This window comes from Lynx canadensis, chromosome B4, assembly GCF_007474595.2.
Source record: "Lynx canadensis isolate LIC74 chromosome B4, mLynCan4.pri.v2, whole genome shotgun sequence".
In the NCBI taxonomy this organism is placed as follows: Eukaryota; Metazoa; Chordata; class Mammalia; order Carnivora; family Felidae; genus Lynx; species Lynx canadensis.
Window position 1 is genome coordinate 77,330,647 of NC_044309.1, and position 17,625 is coordinate 77,348,271.

The following is a 17,625-nucleotide window of genomic DNA, read 5'->3' on the forward strand; positions in this document are numbered from 1 at the left end:
CCCCAGGCAATTATTGGGCATTTTGCTTTAGATAACAGGAAGAAACCCATTATCCGGGCAGGCTTTGTTGAGGGACTGGCCACCTAGGTTTAACTCTTCACATCTTCCCACATCCCACCCGACAAGCCCGTGAGCTCCAGTCTGGCTTCTTGAAGGAGTGTAGTTGAGAGAAAAAGAAATCAAAAGCTTTCACAGCCATTGCAGCTCCCAACAACTTCAGGTTTGTGATCTGTATCCAGAAACCAGCGCAATCCTTCTCCAGTCCATAAAAGACCCAGTTCTCCCTTCACAGCAGTCCTTTAGCACGGTGGACAGCTGCAATATGATGATTTATAAGAAATTTACATATATATATATATATATATATATATATATATAACCAAAATATATTTCTCATACATATTTGGTCTTCATCCATAGTTCCTGGCTCACAGTCCCCAAAACCCTTGGAATTTCCTGAGCAATAGGGCTATGGGAGCACAGCATCTTTTGCGATATTTGGTCTGTCTTCAGTTCCTGAAAATGCTTCAGAGCCATGAAGGTAAAACGGGTGTCTTGTTGTTCATAACAACCTCCTTTCCCCACAACTGGGTTTGTTAACAAGGTGGCTTTGGGGGCGCCTGGGTGGCTCGGTCGGTTAAGTGTCTGACTTCCGCTCAGGTCATGATCTCGCAGTTCGTGAGTTCGAGCCCCGTGTCGGGCTCTGTGCTGACAGCTCAGAGCCTGGAGCTCACTTCAGATTCTGTGGCTCCCTCTCTCTCTGTGCCTCCCCCGCTCACACTCTCTTTCTCTCTCAAAAATAAAATAAACGTTTAAAAAAAATAAATAAATAAAAAACAAAGTTGGCCTTGGGAAAGCACTTACGGATGGGGGCTGCTTCCCAGGGTAATTAACCATGAATAGTGGGTTGGAACTTTCAGTCCACCTCTTGATTTCAGGGAAAGGGAGAGGGGCTACATTTTGAATCAATCACCAATGGCCATTGAGTTAATCAACCATGTCTATGTAATGAAGCCTCCATAAAAACACCAAAGGAAGGAGTTCAGAGAGTTTCCAGGTTGGGGAACAGAACTGTTCCATGTGCCACCATGCCAGGGTCCCAAGCTCCAAGAACACAAAAGCTCCTTTGTTCAGGACATCACCATGTGTATCTCTTCACAGGGCTGTTGATTTGTATCACTTATTCTAGTGAGTAAATGGGTTTCCCTGAGTTCTATGAGCCATTCAAGTAAATTCATTGAACTCAAAGAGAGGGTCATGGGAATGTCTAATTTACAGCCAGTTGGTCAGAAGTGTAGGTAACAACCTATACTCACAGTTGGCATCCTGAGCTGGAAGGGAGTTGTTGGAGCCTCCGATTTATAGCTGGTCATTCAGAAGCACAGGTAACAGCCTGGGCTTGTGATGGTGGTTGAAGTGGAGGGTGGTCTTGTGGAACGGAGCCTTTTACTGTGGAATCTGATGCTATCTTCAGGTGGATGAATTCTTGAGTTGAATTCTCGGATACCTTGTTGGTGTCCGAGAGTGCTCATTGGTGTGGGGAAGCCTCCACACACACATCAGAACTGGGTCCAGGAGGGGCGCCTGGGTGGCTCAGTCGGTTGAGCGACTGACTTCGGTTCAGGTCATGATCTCACGGTCTGTGAGTTTAAGCCCCGCGTCGGGCTCTGTGCTGACAGCTCGGAACCTGGAGCCTGCTTCGGATTCTGTCTCCCTCTCTCTCTGCCCCTTCCCCACTAATGCTCTGTCTCTCTCTGTCTCAGAAATAAATAAACGTATAAAAAAAAAAAAAATTAAAAAAAAAAAAAAAAGAACTGGGTCCAGGAACCCAAAAGAACATCCCAGGAATAGAAACTCCAGTCCCTCCACAAACCCACCCCTCTTCCTTGTAGGCTGTCCTGGGCCAACTGTCCGGAACCACATTCGGCTGGTTTTAAGCCAGAGATATCAGCTCCATTGACTGTTCTGGTGGTAGCTGCCTTTCCCAGGTCAAGGCCAGTTGTTGGCCAGATTCCATTCACTCCCCCATAGCACAGTCTAACCCTGCATGGCTAAGCAGAATCCTCTGTTTCTGTACCTGCTTTCTCCCAGTTGCATGAAGTCAATGACTTAGCTCTTATTATTTTCTTGAAGGAGAGGACAGGAAATACATTCAGTCATCTATCGGACATTTGTCAAGGACCTGTTGTGTGCCCCTGACCTGGATACCGAGGAATCCCAGCCTAGTGTGGACAGCTAATATTAGGGTTATGACATCTATGCAGAAGTAAGTGTTGGCTTCTATTTGACTTTTCTGCCCCATCGTTTCAGAGTGCTGTAAAGCTTCTCTGGCCCCTGAGCCTTACATCAGAGTATTGGACACCTATTGTCCCTTGGGTGGAGGTATGGTGGTAGAACACAATCTAGAATGAAGCACACTGCCTGGCTCGGGGATGTTAATTGGGTGGAATCAAAGGTGATGCTTTGCTCTCACCTGTTTCGATTATGGAGCCCAGACCTTATCCATACCAGGTAGGTGGAAGAGGAAGGAGGGAGGGCTGCAGGGGTGCATGGCATGAAGCCAACTCCTAGGAGGTAGACAAGTAAAGAGGGGAGCCCTTATTATAGCCGTGCTCTCCTTGCTCTAAGCTCAAGTGGCAGGCCCTAACATTTGTAGGCCTGAGCAACAACACAAATGAAGATCCACTTACCATGTAGCTAAATTTGTATTAAGACAAGCTAATTGCGGATGATCTAGCCTTCTATCACGACAAGCATACCTTCATCATCACCTGGAAGGCCAGGTTTGAATTTAGACTTCTAGCACTCCTTGAAGTGCTAGACTTCAAGTTCTGTGCTAGAATGTTCCCTAGTCTTGGTCCCCAGCCCACTACCTGCCTTCTCTCCCCGGGTGGCAGACGCACCTCACACTGTAAAGGGCTTTGTATATACTTATCAACACTCCAGCTTGCATATCCAAACTCCATCCCCCCAGCTCTCCAACAGAGAGCTGTCCTTGGTCATCTCTCGGGCTAGGAATGTGCACAGTCTATCGGCACTCAGAGAAGAGGGGAGGGAAGTGGGCTTTGCAGGGAATTCTGGGGTCCTACGCAGAGAAAGGGCGCATCCCCTTGACCTGCATTCCATGGGGAGGGTCATGGCTGGGCCTTCTGAAGTGATAGTCCCGGGCACTGGGTCTCGCCCTCTTGCAGTGGGATTTTCCAGGCTCTGAGCTCTGATAGCAAAGGCAGCTCCCAGATCCTTCTCTGGCCTCTCCCTATCAGCCCCACCCTGAGAGGTGAAGGATAAACGAACAGACCAGTACAAAAGAAAAATACTGTTTATTCCACACAACTACATCCCCATTTTCCCCTCCCCACCCCTCACTCCAGCCCTCAGCAGGCTTTGCCCCATGTCAGGGAATAGTCAGAACCTCAGTGTCAGAGCCTGGCTTATGAGACAGGAAGCGAATCTAGGCATAGGAAGGTGATTGGGTTTCCAAGGACACAAAAACGTCAGGGACTCTCATTCCAAATTCAAGTGTGTTCCTCAGTCCATTTGGCCAATTCTTTCCCGGGCCCCCACTAGATAAAATGCTATGGATAGTGCAGGGTCACAGACCCCAGCTGACTCACCAGGCCATAGAAATTTTGGTCTTCTCTCATTTTAAAACAAAGCAAACAATGCCACACACAGACAGTTAAATCACTTCTGCCCTTTCTCCTGCCTTTCCATGGCAAAGGAGCCACTAAGCTCTGGGTTATGTCCAGAAAGGTGCTTTCAAAACAAAATTCATATCGACACCCCTCAGAACCTGATGCTATCAGAAGCAAAACAGAAAACCCACCTCTGGTGGAGATAGCTGTTCCCCAAGGGCTCTACAGTGGGGGGGGGCGGGGGAGCGCGAGCAGAGACAGCAGGCCTGTGAGCTCTGCCTTGGGCACTCTTCAGGGACACTCTGCACCCCGTGCCTGGGGACTTCAGCCTGCAAAAATTCTGCCCCTGGTATCCTTCCTCCGAAAGACCTACTCATCCTTCCCGCAGGGGAGAAAATGGTGTCGTTCTAACCCAGCCCCGGGAAGACAGATTTAGACAAGGGAGGAGCTGAGAAAGCGTGGCCAGGCCTGATTTAGACCAGAACTTCATTATCTTCTTTTCACAGACCAGGACAGATGGTATTCTCCTGCGTATCTACTGCCACGGACACACCCTGGATTATATGCTACTCCCAGGGCTCCAGCTGTGACCCACTTGTCTCTCTCAAAAAAAGAAAGCCTATCTGAACACAAGTGTTTGCGGGCGCAAGCCTACCTCTCTCATTTATTGACATGTAAGTCACTGAATCCTTCACAGACGCCAGCAGCCTGGGTCTTCTTACTGAAAACTTGTTTACGACGCCCGTCCCGAGTGAGCCCCTCATCTCGTTGACACAGGCGGATAACCCTAAACTTGAACGTGAAGCCTCCCCCTTGGAGACGTATCCTCTCCCGGGAGGCTTGGGGCAGGCAGGGTGCCCGCCTGCTTCCTCGTTCCCACCACACTCTGGAAAGTTGGGGCGGTCCGAACGCACTGGGGCAGGAGTGTGTGCGTACGTAGGGGGTTTGGGGAAAATCTGACACACAACCGTCCTCTCACTGGCAGGGCCGCCAAGAGGGGGGCCACTCTGGCATTGTAGGGCCTGACAGGGACCAGCTGTAGGCAGGAAAGGGAACACCACAAGCCAGAGGAAGCTCGACCAGGAGGGGACTCTGTGCCGGTGACCAGTGGGGTAGGGCTGTGCCCTCGCCTGGCAGCCATTTTGTCAGGGTAGATCCTGTGAGGTGCCGTGGAGGGCAGCTGCTGATCTGGCTCTGTGACTTGTGGCCCTTGGACACGGTCTACACGGTGAGTCTAGGTTCACCTAAGCACACCTCTTAGTGCTCGCCCGACCTCCTGGAGTAACATACTGAGTTCCAGGGGCCGTCCAGCCACAGCGAGGCTGGGAAACTCACTGAGCAGCTTGGATGGGGTGCCCGCCTTCAGTGTGCCATCTTCGTCCTCTCTGTAGGCAAGACCCGTCCTGCTTCGGGGGTATTCTTGACTCAGAGGAGCTCTGGCAGGCAGGGGTGGGGAGGACTGTTTGCACAAACACGTGGTGTAAGACTCCAGACAAAACAAGATTTCTCCTCCAGTATCCAAGGCTCAAAGTCACCAAGAAAATTAGAGTTAAGTCACCTTCCACAAGAGACTTTCTTGGGCTGCCATCCATTCTTCCTGGATGGTGGCCTTTTCCCCAGGGCCTTGCTGTCTGGTTTAGGGTTTCGTGTGCCCCTCTGACAAGGCCCAGCACTGGGTTAGGGGTGAGTGGGAGGACAAGAGAAAGAGAGAGTCAGCGTTCCTTTCATTTCTCTTCGGGGTGCTGCGAGCTTGGGCAGTGGGATTTTCCAGGCTGCCCGTTCTTTAACCCTCACTGTCTAGTGAGGGAGAGAGCCACGGGCAGAGTTTAGATTAAAATCTGGAAGGATGGGTTCATCTATTAAGTTCCCAACCTGCCGTAGACCCAGGTCAACTCCAGGACGGCCAGAGTTCAAAGCTGCTTCCTTCCAACCTGGGTCACAAATGAACAGGTTCTGCTTTAGTGCAATTTCCCCCCAAAGGAAGCAGGGATCACATGTTCTGGCCCCAGGGCTGCGAGAACCTTCTGACCTCGAGGGCAAGGCAGACACTGAGCCTGACCTGCTGAGCAGCTCGTCACACTTTTCGGAACTGTGCCCCTTGGGTCCTTCCGGGGACAGGGTGCCTGCAGGCAAAGGGTGGGAGTTGAGGCTGTGGTTCCGCTGCGCGAGCTGCTGCACCTGCGACACTCCCACAGAGGAGCACAGGGGAAGGGAGGGTGGAGAGAGAATGCCATCAAAGACAAGAGCTAAGGGTCAGTGGTACTTAGGGGCTGCCGCAGACCTGCCCCAAAGACGGGGAGCTTCTGGTTCCCAACCAGAATTCACCCTTCGAAAACCACCTTCGCAAAGTGCTTCTTTAAGTGACACCACTTAATGGAAGGGTCCCTTGGCATGACTGGCCCGGAGCCTGGAGCTCTCAGGTGGGCCCCCTCTGCCCTCCCCGTGATGTGAGCTACGTGGAGGAGAGGAGGGAGGCAGTGAACGCACATGCACACAGTGGAGTCTCACGACCCCAGGACAAGCGCAGCCGCACGTGGCAGAACGACAGGTGCCGTCACGGCAGTGGCTGCAGCCAGGGGCCAAGGGAAAAGTACAAAGTGCTGGAACACAGGGCCGGGGGCGGAGCCCTAAGGGATCTGAAAGACATTCAGCTTGCTGGTGTTCTTGAGCGTCTGGCGCCGATTGCAGAACCAGACGCGCACGACCTCCCGGTCGTAGTTGAGCTCCTTAGCAATCTCGGTGATCTCCTGGCCTGTGGGCAGCGGGTTCTTCTCGAAGTAGGCATTCAGAGCCTCTATGGCCTGGGGGGTGAAGGAGGTGCGGCGTTTGCGTTTCTTGGAGGGCTCACCTCCCACGAACTCCATCAGGTTCTGCTGCCCTTCCTGGTTCCGGAGTTCGGCTTCATTCAGCCACTTTTCCAGCACTGGCTTCAGCTTCTGGGCACTCTTGGGTGTGATATCCAGCTTCTCAAACCTGTGGGTGACCCAAGCCCGGGAAGGGACAGTGAGAATGCCTTACTCCCCACCCTGGGGTGTGAGTACTCTCCACGAGGGGTTGCCCCTCTGAGGACTGGTGGGACCGTACTAAATGGTCCCCTCACCGCCCCCATCGAGACCACCCTGGCTCAGCCAAGCCCAGACTCCGCAGACTATCCCGTAAGCCAGGTCACAAAAGGGAGACCATTCCCACAGCCTCAGTTCAGTGGCGCAACGATAACAGTGCAGCTGCTGTCTGAACAACTCTTCTAGAACGTTCACACCCAAATGAGTGAGGTCCTTTGAGGAGTTATCCTAAGAGGACTTCAGAGATGGCACATGGATGTCACAAGTGCCATCTCCTCCGATTTCGTCTCACAGTAGTGACACTGAGTCAGACCGCTCTTCCTGGCCGAGCCTGGATGCGACTACAGAACTGCCAGCGTGACACCTGGTCTAGCGGTCACTCTTGTCTAATCTGGGAGCTGGCAGGCACCTTTCGGCCATCCCTGAGCCATGCACTCATTCCTGTTTGCAACGCTTTGCCCTCCTTCGATACTGGCATCAGAACCAGTCTGAACGCCGCACACAGAAAAATCAGCTACATCGCTTTATAGTCATGCCTTGGGAGGAGGGGGGATGGGAGCATAACAGCGGGGAGGGTGGGTTGAGGTGGACGGCTAAGTCAGAACGGAAGTTCCCACTTTTGTGACCAACGGCATAAGCTGTAGCCTTTCCCTGTAGGGTTCCTGAATGGATTAGGGTCTTAGGTTCCCCCCAACGAAAGACCACATACATGCTCAGGATTGAAGAACAAACTTGAGAGGGCCCTCAGACGGACTGGATCGGCCTCTGGCCACTCTAGGTGTTCCCGTCTACCCTTGGAACAACCTTCCTGGTCTGGAAGGAGGCAGGAGCAAGAGAGAATACGGAAAGGAGCCATGCACCTGGGTCCCAATGAGTGCTTAGTGCCATCAAATGCCTGAGCCGGCCTTGACCTTGTCCAGAACAGCCTTACTCACCGGCAGATGGCTGACTGGCTGTAGGCTGGGCCTTCCGTTGCAGTCAGAGCCTGGCCCACCTGAGTCTGTGTGAGGCCCAGGGACAGCCGCCGGATCTTAAAGTTCTTGGCAAACTCCCGGATCTCTTCCAAGTTGATTCCGTCCTCATCCAGACTTGGGGTATGCGGCTCTAGGTCAGAGGAAGGGACCAGGGGTGAGTGTGTAAGATGGATGACAGCCCTCCTTACCTAGCTTATTGGCCTGGCCTGGTGAAGCAGTGAGGGATGAAGACATTTGACAAAAGGCCCATATACCCTTAACACCTTCACCACCCCTGTTCCCAAAGCAAACAAAACTTGAGGAAAAGGGGCCTGGACTAACCTGTCTGGAAATAGGGGTCTCTTTTCTAGTTCTTCCAGCTCCAGTGGCTGACCCTCCCCCATTCTCCCCGCTCCTGGCCCCAAGCAGAGCTGAGCCACCCACATTCCTCAAATACTGGGTGAGAGACCAAATGAGAGACAGCCCATGGATTGGCTTCTTGAGGAAGTGGCCTCCACTGTCATCATGCCTAGAAGCCAGCTCAGCAGGAATGGGAATAAGAAAGCCAATGCCTGGTAGCGGGCCTTTGCCCTTCCCCTTTGGACGCTAGAAAGTTTATTAAGGAGAGCAGCATCTAAAGGGGCTGGGGAGTCCGAATACATGCCTTTCCTCTTCTCTGCAACCTTTTTCAGGAGTCACTTACTGGATACCAACTGGCTGACAGTAGGGGTCTCAGAGCAGGTGATTGGAATGGGAGCAGAGGCAGATGGCTTGGCCGCCGGGGCTGGGCTGGTGATGACCACCGCTGGCTGCGGCACGGCTGGCGTGGGCTGGATGGGCTGGACCTGGGAGAAGAGAGCCAATGAGACGCTACTGCCCACCTGCCTGGCTCAGGGGGTGGGAGTCCCTGCACGGGCCACATGAAAATGGGCATGAAATCCTCACTCCCCCAGCACACTCCTACCCGTGCCCCATCACAAAGCAAGACTAGAAGCTACTTATTACACCCACCCAACGACAGTGACCTCTGAAGTAAGGACAGCAACATGCCCCACCAAGCTGGAGCCTCGCAGCCACCTGTGACACAGGCAGGTCAGAGGCTCGGAAAGGTTCAGTACAGTTGTTCAAAGCCCAACAGGTGTCCACCCTTGAGATAACTGCTCTCAAACCTTTTCCCTCAGAACAGAAACCTACACTTGATTCTAGAGGCTCCCAGGCCCCAAATGTCCATTAACAGGGAACTGGCAAATGACTCTGGGGACCTTTTTACAATGAGATTCTGTGCAGCTACTAAAAAGAATACAGTGGGGCGCCCGGGTGGTTTAGTCGGTTAAGTGTCCGTGATTTCAGCTCAGGTCATGATCTCACGGTCCGTGAGTTCGAGCCCCGTGTCGGGCTCTGTGCTGACAGCTCAGGGCCTGCAGCCTGCTTCAGATTCTGTGTCTCCCTCTCTCTCTGCTCTTCTCTGCTCACGCACTGTCTTTCTCACGTATAATATTAAAAAAAAAAAAGTACACAGTTAATCTCTTAATTAACTGACATGGAAGGAGCTCTAGGTCACAGTGCTAAGTGGAAGAAAAGATAAAGTGAAAACAATTTTTATAGAATAACTCCTATAAAAAATACATATGAATTTCCAGGAAAAACAAAATCTTGAGACATATAAAGCAAGTTGTCTACATCAGCTATCTCTGGGGGTGGACTTGTAAGAGATTCTTGCTTTTTTCCATTACACATAATATTGGAATTTTTATAAAAAGTGTGTGCCAGGGCGCCTGAGTGGTTCAGTCAGTTAAGTGTCCGACTTCGGCTCAGGTCGTGATCTCAAGGCCCGTGAGTTCAAGCCCCACGTTGGGCTCTGTGCTGACAGCTCAGAGCCTGGAGCCTGCCTCGGACTGTGTCTTCCTCTCTCTGCCCCTTTCCTGCTTATGCTCTGTTTCTCAGCCTCTCAAAAATAAATACACATTAAAAAAAATTTAAGTGTGTATCATATTTATCATCAGGAGAAACTATAAATATATCAAATCAGTATTTTTAGTATGAATTTTTAAAGTAAAAACCCACAGCGTGGGGCTAGAACTCAAAACCCCGAGATCAAGAGTTGCATGCTCTACTTACTGACTGAGCCAGCCAGGCACCCCAGGATGATTGTTTTTAAAAGCTTCCTGAGGGGCGCCTGGGTGGCTCAGTCGGTGGAGCGTTTGGCTCTTGGTTTGGGCTCAGGTCATGGTCTCGCAGTTTCGTGAGTTCGAGCCCCGCGGCCAGCTCCATGCTGGCAGTGTGGAGCCTGCTTGGGCTTCTCTCTCTCCCTCTCTCTCTCTTCTCCCTTCTCTCTGCCCCTCCCCCACGCGCACTGTCCCCGTCTCTCTCAAAATAAATAAATAAATGTTAAATAATAACAATAAAAAAACAACTTCCTGGAAAGTGCACATTTCTCTAGGATGGGTCCTATTCCCTGGATTCTACCCTTTGGTAGCTCTCAAGCCCAGTCCCTCTTCCTCCCCAGGGACTTAAGTTCAGGGCTCCTGGTTTCTTGGTAGAACTGTTTCAGCTGCCTCCTAACAGGTGACAAGGACTCAAGTCTCGCCACAGTTCAGTTCTTGGCTCCACCTGGATAACAGGTAATTCTTTTTTTTAAAAAAATTTTTTTTAACGTTTATTTATTTTTGAGACAGAGAGAGACAGAGCATGAACAGGGGAGGGGCAGAGAGAGAGAGGGAGACACAGAATCTGAAACGGGCTCCAGGCTCTGAGCGGTCAGCACAGAGCCCGACGCGGGGCTCGAACTCACGGACCGTGAGGTCATGACCTGAGCCGAAGTCGGACACTTAACCGACCGAGCCACCCAGGCGCCCCGGTAATTTTTTTTTTAATACGCATCTAATTAGCCACTTCCCTTCCATGACTCTCTGCTCCATAATAACAGTGATAAAATAAAAGCACCGTTTTTTTCCAGTGCTCCCTGCGTACCAGAGTGTTACCTGTCTTACGCGTGATATATCCATTAACGTTCATAACCTTCTGAGGTTGGTACTCTGATAATCTCCATTTTACAGATGAGGCTAGGAGGTTATTCACAAGCCTGGAAGCGGCATGCTGCATTTGAGAGCCAAGGCCTCAACCTTGCCAGAGAACTTGCTAGAAATGCAAATTCTGGAGCGCCACTCCAGAACTTCTGAACAAGAAACTCCAAGGGTGGGGGGACGTGTGTGCATTGGGACTCTGCATTCCAGCTGTCCTTCAGGTGCTTCTGACACACAACTCTGGGAACCCCTGCTCTGACACCTTCTAATTCCTGCAATTACAGTAAAGGGGGGGACCCACTCTCCCGCCCATCTCATCCCTTTAGATTAGTGCCGCCTCCCTTCTCTACGAAGCTTTGCTGAATTCCCCAGTCGGTCCAGAACTCCCTTCTCGGGGTCCCTACAGCAGCTTGTCACGTCCCTGTCATAGTCTTTGTCACTCTGGCTTGCAACTGTCTCCAGCAGTGGGCCACCTAAGGCTAGGAAAGGCATCTTACTCGTCCCTAGATCTACAGCACCTGGAGTATACTAGGCACTCAAAAACTGCTCCTGGAATGAACAAATAAAGGAATAATCAAAGCCACAGTGCAAGTGAAGGGGTGAGGCGGAGGGGATGCCGAGTCACCTCCCTGGGCTTTCCTGGCAATCGGTTCACCCTGGAGCCGATCAAGGCTCAGTTTGCTTTGACTACCTCCCTGGCCCTTTCAGCATGGCACTGGCCTCTGAGGGCACATACACTTGTTTTGGGGGTGGGGGGGGGGAGTGCTCTGTCCCTGAACAGAGTATGTGGGGCCTTCTACTCTGGGATTTCCCCTCACTTCAGGGAGGTACTCTGTGTGCCAGGGGCTTCAGAAAATAGTCTTGTCCTGCCCTGCAGTCTTGAGGGAGGCACCCCCCCACCCCTGCCCTCATCCCAGCCCGGCCCTTGTACCTCACTCTTAGCAGGGGACTCAGGCGTGCTTGCCTTCCGGACAGCCACGGGCGGAGGCAGGGGGCTGCTGGCCAGGGTCGCGATCACCTGGCCCTGGGCATTCAACAACAGCTGGGGTGTCACAGCCTGGACCTGCAGGCTTTGGGCTGGTGCTGGGGCTGCCACACTAGCCGAGTTCACTACCCACGGAAGTGCTCCAATAACCTGGAGGAAACAAGGCAGGGACCCCAGGTGTGAGGCCAGCGTCCAGTTCTACCCCCCAACCCAAATCCCCACGTGGGCAGGGGAAGGGACCGCAACAAATCGTTGAACCCTTCCGGACCTCAGTTCCCTCATCGATAAAGCTGTTTCCTTTATTCTATCCCCGGAGCTGAGGTGCAGGAAGAATAGGTCTGCATGTGATTCACACAGCCCTGGATGTGAAGCCCTGCCCTGCCCTGCCACATTTTATTGGGTGGCTTACTTTCTCTGAACCTCGGCCTTCTCCCCCCGGAAAAATGGGAATGAAAATCTCCACCTAACAGACCTGTACTCAAAATGAGGTGAGATAATGTGAGAGAGCACCTAACACAGAGCCTGGTCACAAAGTGGGTGCTCCACGAAGGAAAACCCCAGAGTAGAGTGAGCACCTATAGGCTGGGGTGGAGGTGAGGCCCCTGCCGGTGCTCAGCATCAGCAGAGAGCTGCCACACGAGAGATGAACGGCAGCGTGGCACCCTGTCCGAGTTTCTAGGACCCTCAGCCCAAGTCCCGGCCCCCCCCCCCCCCCCAGGCAGCCTCACCGCAGCCCTCAACCCTCAGCCCTGGCTTCGACCACTTGCCTGTCCCTGAGCGTTGGTGAGGATCTGACTGCTGATCCCTGGCATGCTGGGAATGGCGTTGGCAATGACCGGAGTGGTAGTGAGGGAGCCTAGGATCTGGGTCTGTCCCCCGAGGGAAGCAGCACTGATCTGTGGGTGGAGAAAGAGCCTTGCTCAGAGGCCACGGGGTGAGAAAGAGCCCAAGGCAGAGAGGAAAAGGCTGAGCGCTTTGGGGTGGGGAGATACGGATGCTGGGCAGGTGTGAATGTGGGCTGCAGGCCTATGTCCACCAGCTGAATAGCATCGAGGGCCAGGGGCTGCGGGGAAGGCGGAGGGGCACCACCACGGAAGAGTAACTCCGGCTAATCTTTCAGGCCAGGCCCAGGAGGACAGAAGGCCAGACTGGAGGGGCCGATGTGAATCTAGTCACATCCAACAGCTCCACTGCCCGAGCCGGGAGCCACACCGGACAGACACGGGCACGGGGCTGTGAGCCTCCAGCTCCACCTTAGTTACAGCTCACGAATTTGCAATCCCCAGACATCATCCCACCCTCCAAGGCCGGTCCAGTGGTTCAGGTTCTGGAGAATTTGCCCAGCCCTCTTGGCGGAGATTGTCTGCTCTTGTCTGGGATGGATGGGTTGGCAGATGCAAGGAGAAGGCCTCAGAGGGAGCCATCTCTGCGGATGTGTTGGAAAAGAGCCGTTTTCGGGGGGGCTGGTCCTCCACCTCCTTCCTCCCCTGTGGGAAGGGCCAGTTCCACCCTTGGCCCGAGATTCGGTCCATCCCTGGTCAGCCCTGGGTGAGGGCAGCAGCTTACAATTCCTGGACTCAGTGCGAAGCCTGCAGGCTGGACGGTGATCTGTGGGGGGGTGTCCACTGGCTTGGGGACGGGGGCAGTAGCGGTGGCAGCGGTGGGCTGCGGTAGAATGGCCGGCGTGGTCTGCAGCAGCGGCTGGGTCTGGAACAGCGTCTGGGGCTGGGCCGCTGGCCGGGGCTGCGTGGGCGAGGAGGCCTGTACCGGCGGGACAGCTTGTACGGGTGTCGGGAGAGCGGCGTTCAGCACGGCAGCTGCTACGGAGCAAGGCAGAGACAGAGGCGCTCAAATGCCTAGCCGCAGCCCAGAGCGGCTCCAATCCCAAGGGATCTGGCCCAAGAATGAGAGGGGGGTTGGGACAGCGGGGCAGAGGGGGCAGGCAGCCGTGATTCCCTTGATCCTTGCAGGGGCAGCGCGTGGCAGCATCTCTCATCCCCCCCTCCCTCAGGCCTGCTGGAGACGTGTAGGTTCCAAAGCAGAAGCGGAATCTTCTTGCGGTGGTCCTTCTTAGGAGGCTGGTCGTGGGGCGAACTCTGGCACGGTGGGTGGGGGGGGGGGAGGGGGGCAGTCTCGGTTGGCTGGAGTGAGAGAGGCCCGCTGGGCCGGCTCGGTGTCATGGCCTAGAGTCCCGAGGTGGTGCAGCAGCTCTGTGGCTGGGTGCCTGGGACACCGGATCCGGACTCCAGGGCTGTTGCCCCGGTGGGCCGCGTGTTCTGAGTCCAGCATGGCAAGCACACGTGCAGGGACAGTAGTGTAGGGTGGTGGGGGGCCTGGTGCAGTCCTGGGGAGAGTTGCCGTTACCTTGCAGACCGGCTAAAGGTGGCTTGAAAATTCCCCCCGTAGGAGAAGCAGCTGTCAGTCCTGGGAGGGCAGCCACGGTTGCTGTAGGAATTGTCCACACGGCCAGCCCCTGCTGACCAGCCACTTGACCTGCAATACTGATGGGGATAAGAAGAGGTTGAGTAACTGCCCCTGCTGGAACCATAACTCCTGTCAGAACTGTGGCTAAGTTTTCCTGAGTCAAGACCTGCAAAAGCAAACAAGATTTCAAAAAGAAAAGAAAAAATAAAAAATCAACATTGACAGCGCAAACACCAGGTCTCTCAGACCCAGTTGAGCACAAACAAAGCATTCTGAGGGCGGTGGGGAAAAGGCCGGTGAGGGTGGGGAAGAGACCAGCCCTAGCCGGAGGCCTGACCCCGAGGGGGTGCCTGGACCAGACTATCCTGCCTTCAGAGAAGCTGCCTGAACCGGAGACGGGGCCTGGCCCCACTCAGGGGACAGCAGAGGGTGTGCGGCCTCCTCCACCACAGTCTGCTGCCTCCCAGGCCTTCCCTGGGCCCTGGCCCACACGACCAATGCTTTGTGGCCGTCGGGAAGCAGGGGGCGGGGGCTGGTGGAACCAGGAGATCAAGGGCCTACAGAGGCTTCTGGGAAGCTCTGACTGGAGGATACCCCGCGGGATGCCTTGCAGATCTGTGCATGTAGCAAAAGGTCACAGGGAACTCAGCACAGCCGGGGACCCGGGAGGCAGCTTCTCGAGGCGCTGGGGCGGCCCCCTGGCTCTAAATGAGGACTCTGAACGATCCATTAACTCTTCCAGGCATCTCCTGGAGGGGCTAACAAGGCTATTCACTCATTTAGTCATTAGATAAACAGAGATGCCTGTGGCATGAAAGAGTTAACGTTATCTCTACAATCTTTGCTGGACCCAAGAATATTAGTTGGCAAAGACAGATCTAATCTTCCCAGTGGGCCTGATCTGGGGTAGGGGAGAGGCCAGGGGTGCCCAGGAAGGGATTCCCTCCTTCAAGCCACAGCCCCTTCCCTGTTCTGCCCCGAGAAATCCCCAGATCCCACGGCCACCCCACACTGGCTGTCCCATGCTTTGCTCCCGCCCAGGGCCCTCTGTTCAGCTCCCCGGGGGGCCCTTACCTGGGGGGCAGCTTGTACAGCCAGTGGCGTCAGGGTCTGCGATGCCTGAGGCTGGCTTGGGGCTTGGCTGAAGGTGGCAACCGCAGGGGCAGGGCTCGGAGGGATCCCCGGGAGAGACTTCACTTCATGTGGCATTGAGAGAAAGGACAAGGAGTGAGCCCGGTGTGAGTGGAGGGGTCACTGGAGTAGAACATCTGGTTGCAGTTTGGAGTGCTAAATTCTCAGGCCTACATTGTTTTTCTGCATAACCCAAGGCCAATCACCAGCCTTCCCTGGCCCAGGAGGCAGCTTCCCAAATGCTACCGGTAGTGAGAATGGAAGGATGGGGGACCCTGTGCCAGACCTGAAAGGTGGGCTACCCTCTTCCCACATCTAGTTGAAGAAGATGCAGGCCTATGCACAGTTGCCTATCAAGTCTCCCATTTCCTGGCTCCAGAGGACATGGTGACCTATCACATAATCAGTAAAGGGGCCCTAAGCAAACGTGAGTCAGGGAAGGAAGGAGCTAGAATTGATGGGAGCAACTTCCCTTGACTCATCCAGCAATTGAATCATTGTTACACCACCTGCAGGTGACTTTGTGGATGCAGGTGCTAGCTTGGGGAAGGGGCAAAGATTCCTGTCGGGTGAGGTCCTTGAAGTGACAGTCCCTGAAAACTGGACAGGTCTTTGCCACACTCCAGAACACAGGGGCATTCCAGGCCAGGCAGCTTTTCTCTGCCAGGGCCTGCGGTCCGAAGTCCAGCTGAGAAGCCTCACTGAGCTTCCAAAAGAACTTCTTTCCCGTGAAAGGGTGCTTTTCACCCAGCTGATAGCTTCCTCTTGCTACCTTGATTTAGTCTGGTATTGGAGAACCCCACCAGGAAACCTCTTCAAAGCCACACAACAATGAGGAGAAGGGTTATTATTTAATACACAGTAAAACTTGAAAAGGAATCTACATATTGGGTGATGGACGTTAGACCAGATTGGTGGCCTCTTAATATTGGCTGGGTGTAGATTTCCAGGCCCTAATCTAAGCCTACTTAATTGGATGTCTGGGAATGGAGGTCAGTAACCTCTCCTCTCTCTCTTTTTCCTTTTAAACCCACTTGTGATACATCATGCAGCCAGAGGAGGAACCACGGAATTAGACAGCCTTTCCACCTTGCATTCCCAGCCCACATTTTCATCTGGAAAGGCAGTAACCTAACTCAGGACTATAAAGTTCACAGTATATAATGAAAAAAAAAAAAATCCAACTCTTTAAGGAATCAAAGAGAAAACAGGCAGCAACAAAAGTCTTCTAAAATACAAACAGAAAACAAAACGACAGGTTTATGTCCACTGTGGAGGGGAAATACAGTTCTAACTACTGAAAAAAAAAAATCAGAAACATCACGATACTCTGAACCCACAAAAACTTAAAAAATATTTTGCTTGACAAAATGTTATGAAATATAAAAAAAAAGCAAAGTGGGAAAATGGGAATGTGATAAACATGAATGAGAAAAGCTTATCATCTAAAGAAACGAAATGTTCATTTTATTAGGATTTATTTTCAAAGTAGGACTAAGGGTCCAAGGGTTTGCATACATTTAGGGCTTTTATCACTTCCTGCTAGACTGCTTTTCAGAAAGACTGAACCAATTCACAGAACCATCAATAATGTGCCCATTTCTCCACAGTGCCACCCAACCTAGGTTTTATCACTGTTTATTTATTTTTCTGGCTTAACAGCCATGTGGTACCTTGTAGCCAATTACTGGTCCTCTCATTGATAGATTTTGTACTTTTCCAGGTGATAACTTCCTCCTAGGTACACAACTGATTTCTTTTCGAAAGGAATTTGAGGGGCGCCTGGGTGGCTCAGCCGGTTAGGCGTCCAACTCTTGATTTAGGCTCACGTCATGATCTCACGGTATGTGGGTTTGAGCCCCACCTCCGGTTCTGCATTGATAGCACAGAGCCTGCTTGGGCTTCTCGCTCTCGCTCTTGCTCTCTTTCTGTCCCTCCCCCACTCTCCCTCAAAAAATTAATTAATTTTTTAAAAAAGGAGTTTGAGGGGCGCCTGGGTGGCTCGGTCGGTTGAGCGTCCGACTTCCGCTCAGGTCATGATCTCTCAGTTTGTGAGTTTGAGCCCCACATCGGGCTCTGTGCTGACAGCTCAGAGCCTGGAACCTGCTTCGGATTCTGTGTCTCCCCTCTGTGCCCCTCCCTCACTCAGGCTCGGTCTCTCTCTGTCTCTCAATAATAAATAAACGTCAAAAAATTTTTTAATAAAAAAAATTTTAAAAATACACACATGGACAAGGACTGGGTAGTAATTTAGAGTGATATAAATCACTAGATGTTTCTCATCCTGAAAGTTTCCCATTACTTAGTTTCATTTTAAGAGGAAACTGTTTTTTTGTTTTTTTGTTTTTTTTTACTTTTTTAATGTTGATTCATTTTTGAGAGAGAGACAGAGCATAAGTGGGGGAGGACAGA

At 52.6% G+C, this 17,625-nt stretch overlaps 1 protein-coding gene across 4 annotated transcripts in view; it reads right to left on the bottom strand.

The window, feature by feature from the left end:
* Positions 1 to 5,347: 5,347 nt before the first annotated feature.
* POU6F1 (POU class 6 homeobox 1) overlaps positions 5,348 to 17,625 on the bottom strand; it is a 28,886-nt gene continuing 16,608 nt past the window's right edge. For 3 of the 4 annotated variants that reach the window (XM_030322617.1, XM_030322614.1, XM_030322615.1), the window contains 8 exons: positions 15,157 to 15,278; positions 14,023 to 14,248; positions 13,225 to 13,478; positions 12,426 to 12,554; positions 11,605 to 11,808; positions 8,354 to 8,495; positions 7,633 to 7,801; positions 5,348 to 6,608 (listed from right to left, as the gene is read on the bottom strand). In XM_030322617.1, the coding sequence (XP_030178477.1) occupies positions 6,263 to 6,608; positions 7,633 to 7,801; positions 8,354 to 8,495; positions 11,605 to 11,808; positions 12,426 to 12,554; positions 13,225 to 13,478; positions 14,023 to 14,248; positions 15,157 to 15,278 (1,592 nt within the window). In that variant the 3' untranslated portion in view covers positions 5,348 to 6,262. The remainder of the gene's footprint in view (positions 6,609 to 7,632; positions 7,802 to 8,353; positions 8,496 to 11,604; positions 11,809 to 12,425; positions 12,555 to 13,224; positions 13,479 to 14,022; positions 14,249 to 15,156; positions 15,279 to 17,625) is intronic. The other variant, XM_030322618.1, reaches the window with a different exon arrangement.